This window comes from Myotis yumanensis, unplaced genomic scaffold (assembly GCF_028538775.1).
Source record: "Myotis yumanensis isolate MYYU_CA2020_CCGP unplaced genomic scaffold, mMyoYum1.0.hap1 SCAF_3, whole genome shotgun sequence".
NCBI classification, from domain to species: Eukaryota; Metazoa; Chordata; class Mammalia; order Chiroptera; family Vespertilionidae; genus Myotis; species Myotis yumanensis.
In genome coordinates this window covers 159,865,252-159,871,553 of record NW_027223754.1, presented here as the reverse complement: position 1 = coordinate 159,871,553, position 6,302 = coordinate 159,865,252, and the positions used below count along the sequence as shown (strand labels likewise).

At 42.6% G+C, this 6,302-nt stretch overlaps 1 protein-coding gene across 1 annotated transcript; it reads left to right on the top strand.

Moving 5' to 3' along the window:
* Nucleotides 1-1,239: 1,239 nt before the first annotated feature.
* On the top strand, nt 1,240-2,196 carry LOC139006400 (olfactory receptor 6C2-like). The gene has a single exon (XM_070408788.1). It carries the CDS (start codon nt 1,240-1,242, stop codon nt 2,194-2,196), a length of 957 nt encoding a protein of 318 aa, XP_070264889.1.
* Nucleotides 2,197-6,302: the final 4,106 nt, after the last annotated feature.

The following is a 6,302-nucleotide window of genomic DNA, read 5'->3' as shown; positions in this document are numbered from 1 at the left end:
CATACACAGAGCAGGGCCGATCAGGGAGTTGGGACGCCGCCACTGTCACACTCAGGACAGGGTCTATGGGGAGGTTATGGCTCTACCCCCTCACACACAGAGCAGGGCCCGTGGGGGTGGGGTGGGGTTGCCGCCCTCTATCACCCACAGAGCAGGGCCAATCAGGGGGTTGAGGCTCTGCACCCTGTCACACACAGAGTCGGAGGGCAATCAGGGGGTGGGGGAGGTTCCCCCTATCAGGCACAGTGCAGGGCTGATCAGGGGGTTAGGGCACCTTCCCCTGTCATGAACAGAGCAGGGCGGATAGGGAGGTTGTGGCCCCGCCCCTTGTCACACACAGAGCCACAGGGCGATCAGGGGGTTTGGGCGCTGCCCCCTGTCATGCTGATCCTGGTGCTGGGAGGCATATTACCCTTTTACTATATAGAATAGAGTCCTGGTGCATGGGTGAGGGCTGACTGGTTTGCCCTGAAGGGTGTCCTGGATCAGGTTGGGGGTCCCCACTGGCTTGCCTGGCCAATCTGGCTTAGGAGCTGAGGGCCATTTTCAAGCTGGTGGGTGACTGAAGCTCCAAACAGCTCCTTTTTTTCTTTTTTCTTTTTTTATTCTGGGCCAGCTTTAGCTCTGAGGCTTTGGCTGCTGAAAGCTGGTTTCTGGCCTTGGTTTATGATCTGTATGTGATACAATGTTGTGGTCCAGCTGGCTGAAGCCCAGCTGACTAACGCAGTTTTCTGGGGTTTTCTTTAGCTTCTATATTTGCAACATAGTTGCTTAGAATTGCAGCTGAGAGACCAGCAAGTGAGGCGGGGAACGTTGGAGTCCGCAGTCACTGGAGCAAGCAAGCCTCCCTGTTCGCATCAGTGCATGGCTGCCGGCCTCCATCTTGTCTGGCAGTTAATTTGCATATCGCCCTGATTAGCCAATGGGAAGGGTAGCAGATGTACGGCTATTTACCATGTTTCTCTTTTATTGGATAGGATAAGTCAAACCGACACCAATTACAGTTAAATTGTAATTAGAAGCAGCAGTGCAAATATGTGCTTTCAATACAAACAGTCAGTTTATGTGACACAAACAGGTAATCAAACATTGGCATGTATAATATGCTTACTTCCCCACTGATATAGGAATCACTCTCTGGTTTACTTCTCTTGAGGTTAGAAGAAGACCAGGACTCTGGAGTTCCTCATATAAAGTCTTATTATTTGAAGCAGAATGGGCAAAAGACAATAATCAAGGATGAAAAACCAAACTACAGTAACAACCTTCATCTTGCTGGGACTGACCGATAACACTCCTCTGAAAATATTGCTGTTTTTCTTTCTATTTCTTTCCTACCTGTTGAGTATATCTGGAAACCTAACCATCATCACCCTCACTCTGATTGATTCCCACCTAAAAACACCGATGTATCTGTTCCTTCAAAATTTCTCCTTCTTAGAAATTTCTTTCACAACTGCCTGTGTTCCCAGATTCCTATATAGCATATTATCTGGGGACAAGTCCATTACCTACAATGCTTGCTTCAGTCAACTCTTCTTTACAGACCTCTTTGTAGTAACGGAATTTTTTCTTCTGGCCGCCATGTCCTATGATCGCTACGTGGCCATCTGCAAACCCCTGCATTACACCACCATCATGAACAGCAGAGTCTGCAAGAACATCATTTTCTCCTGTTGGGTAGCAGCACTGATGACCATTCTCCCACCATTTAGTCTGGATTTGGGCCTGGAATTCTGTGATTCAAACTTCCTTGATCATTTTCTCTGTGATGTCTCTCCTCTCCTGAAGATCTCTTGTTCAGACACCTGGTTGATAGAACAGATGGTTATCGTGTGTGCTGTGTTGACATTCATTATAACCTTCATATGTGTGGTTCTTTCCTACATTTATATCATCAGGACTATCCTAAGGTTTCCCTCTGCCCGGCAAAGGAAAAAGGCCTTTTCCACATGTTCTTCCCACATGATTGTGGTTTCCATTACTTATGGAAGCTGCATCTTCATTTATGTCAAACCATCTGCAAAGGGTGAGGTAGCTATAAATAAAGGGGTTTCACTCCTTATTACTTCCATTTCTCCCATGTTGAACCCCTTTATTTATACACTGAGAAACAAGCAAGTGAAACAAGCTTTCCATGACTCAACTAAAATGATGGCATTCCTTTTAAAGATGCAGAGGGAAAAGAGTCAGTGAATCTAAATAAAAGGAAGGATAAATGGGCAGAAAACCCGAAGCTTCTAATATTATTTGTCTCTGCATGACTTATTCTCCAGTCATATCAACATTCTCCTATGTTTTACTTGTTTACTGTATCCTGTCTTCATTTTTTTACTTCTTATTAAAACTAAATTCTAAGGTATTTATGCTTACTATTTGTTAGAAATTTCTGTTTTTGCCAAACATTTTGGTGGCTATCCCTGGAAACACAGTACAACACATTTTTCTGTCATATTTGTACATTATAAGAGGTGACTATGTAGCCTGTATTATAGCTAAGAGAATGGGTGTGAAAGTGATGTGCACTGTTTCTAGACCTGTGATACTTAAATATTCAATTGTTAATCCACCATCCCTGTTCCCCATCTACTGCCCAGATGTCCACATTTCAATACCTTTGTAAGCTTTATGACAATAATGAATGAGCTTGATCTTTCATCTCTAGTATAGTCTTCACCAAAAGGACAGGCTATCACAGCAAGATTGATAAAGCTTCTCCTCTACTTCAGCTCCAGTCAGCTGTGATCTCATTTGACAGGTAAAGTATTACAGAACTATTCCTGCCACTTACTAAGGGAGAAATACTCAGAGTTAGTTCTGATTTGGCTACATTAGTACAATTATGATCCATCCTCAAATATTGTCAGAAATTCATTCTGTTAACATTTTTTTAATGCTTTTATTTATGTTTTTTAATTTTATTGATTTCAGAAATAGGAAAGGAGATGCAGAGAGAGAAAGGTCAATGATAAGAGAGAATCATTGATCAGGTGCCTCTTGTATGCCCCCTGCGAGGGATGGAGTCCGTAACCCTGGCATGTGCCCTGACCAGGAACAGAACTGTGACCTCCTCCCTCATGGGTCAATACTCAACGACCTTGCCACACTGGCCAGGCCATACTCTTACATTTAATGGTATAGACATTATGTCTTGACTATTGGCATAATCCTCTTCAGTCAGCCATAAATTCAAACCTTGCCCAGGACAATCATATAAGAAAAAATAGTATTAAAAGTAATATACACAAGTTTGTAATACCACCCACCCTCCTTCAAATCTCCTGTCTTAGAAACCTTTCCAATGAAGTTCCTCTGTTACTTCCTCTCATATTGCCTGTGAGGTAGAAATTAGCTAAATAAAATTTTGACTCTTTAATATTTCTTAAATATATTTTTATTGATTTCAGAGAGGAAGGGATAGGGATAGAGAGATAGAAACATCAGGGATGAGAAAGAATCATTCATTGGCTACCTCTTGCACTCCCCCTACTGGGGATGGAGCCAGCAACTGAGCATGTGCCCTTGAGTTGAATTAAAACCAGGATCCTTCAATCCGCAGGCTGAAGCTCCATCCACTGAAACAAACCAGCTAGGGCTAGCTATTTAATATATCTCAATCACTGTTTAAAATATCTAGTGTTTACATTACCCTTTCCACTATCTTATGAGTCTATCACTTTGAGAACATATTGGGGGGAGGGGGGTATGGCTATGTAATATTTTGTTTTTCTTCACCTTTTATGTACATTGGTAGAAGTAAAGTATGTAATTTTATCAGAAGAATTCTTTCAAGATACTGCACAAATGTTTGTGCATAAGATATTGTTCCCTCGCCTCGAACAACCACTTCAAAAATACAACTAAAAGACGGAACGGACATCATCCAGAACCACAGGAAAGCTGGCTGAGTGGATGTTCTACAACTAGGAGGAAAGAGAAAAGCATACCGAGGCTCAGAGGAGGCGCAGTGCTGAAGTAAAATACTAAGGTTTGGAGTGCATGTGGAGCGGGCTGGAGGCTGAGGGCGCGGTTGTTTTCAATCGGGAGGGAGTCTCAGGCTCTGAGCTCCAGTTCCGGGCGAGTCTCTAAGGACCCAGACTCATACGGGAGAAGCAGGACTGTCTGGCATCGCTCAGAACCCTAGGGCAGCTTTCTCTCCGTGGGGCTTGCAGCAACTACTGGGACACTGAGAAGCAGAGCCTCTGAGGGCAAGACTGAGAGCAGCCATAATTGCTAACCCCGCCCTGTTGATCCCGTGGGACCCGCCCCGCCCAAGCCCTGTAGGGAGGCTTTTGCTGGATACCCTCAGGCAAAGGCTAGATTAGCACCTCCCTAGAGATCCAGGAGCCAGGAAGCCCAGAGGTCAGAGTGGGACCATCCAGCTTTAAGCTCCGTGGAACCATAAAAGACACACTCAGGAGGCAGACTCAGTGAGCACCAAAGCCCCATCGAAGCAAGTCTAGCCCCAGAGGGGTGTCTCCAGCACAGAAGTTCTCCCACCGCAGACACAGCTGATTCTCACAGCCAATTGACCTGGAGGTCAATTCCTCACAGTGATAACTACAACAATCAAGGCTTAACCACAACAAGACTGTGCACAAAGCCCACAAGGGGGTGCACCAAGAGTGTCTACCTTAGGTAATTGGGACACTTAGCACAGAAAGGCACTCTATCGACACAGCAAAGCATAAAAAAATGCCGAGACAAAGAAACAGGACACAAACGACAGAATTGGAGGAAAGCAAACTGTTGGATATAGAGTTCAAAACCACACTTTTAAGGTCTTTAAAGAACTGTTTAGAAGCCCTCGAAAAGACTGGTAAGACCGCCGATAAATGTAGTGAGATCCTCAAGAAATCTAATGAGACCCTCGATGTTGTGATAAAGGACCAACTAGAAATTAAGCATACACTGACTGAAATAAAGAATATTATACAGACTCCCAACAGCAGACCAGAGGGTCGCAAGGATCAAGTCAAAGATTTGAAATACGAAGAAGCAAAAAACACCCAACCGGAAAAGCAAAATGAAAAAAGAATCCGAAAATATGAAGATAGTGTAAGGAGCCTCTGGGACAGCTTCAAGCGTACCAACATCCGAATTATAGGTGTGCCAGAAGATGAGAGAGAGCAAGATATTGAAAACCTATTTGAAGAAATAATGACAGAAAACTTCCCCTACCTGGTGAAAGGAATAGACTTCCAAGTCCAGGAAGCGCAGAGAACCCCAAACAAAAGGAATCCAAAGAGGACCACACCAAGACACATCATAATTAAAATGCCAAGAGCAAAAGACAAAGAGAGAATCCTAAAAGCAGCAAGAGAAAGAAAATCAGTTACCTACAAGGGAGTACCCATACGACTGTCAGCTGATTTCTCAACAGAAACTTTGCAGGCCAGAAGGGAATGGCAAGAAATATTCAAAGTGATGAATACCAAGAACCTACAACCAAGACTACTTTATCCAGCAAAGCTATCATTCAGAAGTGAAGGTTAGATAATGAGCTTCACAGATAAGAAAAAGCTAAAGGAGTTCATCACCACCAAACCAGTATTATATGAAATGCTGAAAGGTATCCTGTAAGAAGAGGAAGAAGAAGAAAAAGGTAAAGATACAAATTATGAACAACAAATACACATCTATCAACAAGTGAATCTAAAAATCAAGTGAATAAATAATCTGATGAACTGGTGATTGTAATAGAATCAGGGACATAGAAAGGGAATGGACTGACTATTCTTGGGGGGGGGGAGAAAGGGATGTGGGGGTGAGTGAAGAGATTAGACAACAATCATGCACCTATGGATGAGGACAGTGGGTGGGGAGTGAGGGCAGAGGGTGGGGTTGGAACTGGGTGGAGGGGAGTTATGGTGGGAAAAAAGAGTAACTAATGTAATAATCTGAACAATAAAGATTTAATTAAAAAAAAAAAAAAAGATATTGTTCCCTCTGTCAATCTCTTTCAGATTCCATGAGCTTAACTGAGGGAGTAAATTTAGCCCCCATGTACAAAAATTTGCCATTTTATATCTCAATACCCAATACAACTGAATTCTTACAGGCTAGGATAAATGGAATAAATCTGAAAATGTGTATGTGGACATAAAGTTACTTTCTCACACCCAATAATTGATATTTCACTATTAATTCTTTGGTGACATCTTAATAAATAATCTATTTTCATATTATTCCCAACAAGTGTGTTTCTGTGGAGGTCATTCAAATACAAAACTTCAAATAAATACCTTACAGCCATTTTAATGAAGAGTTTTTAAAATATGCAAAAAAACATAAATTATTTT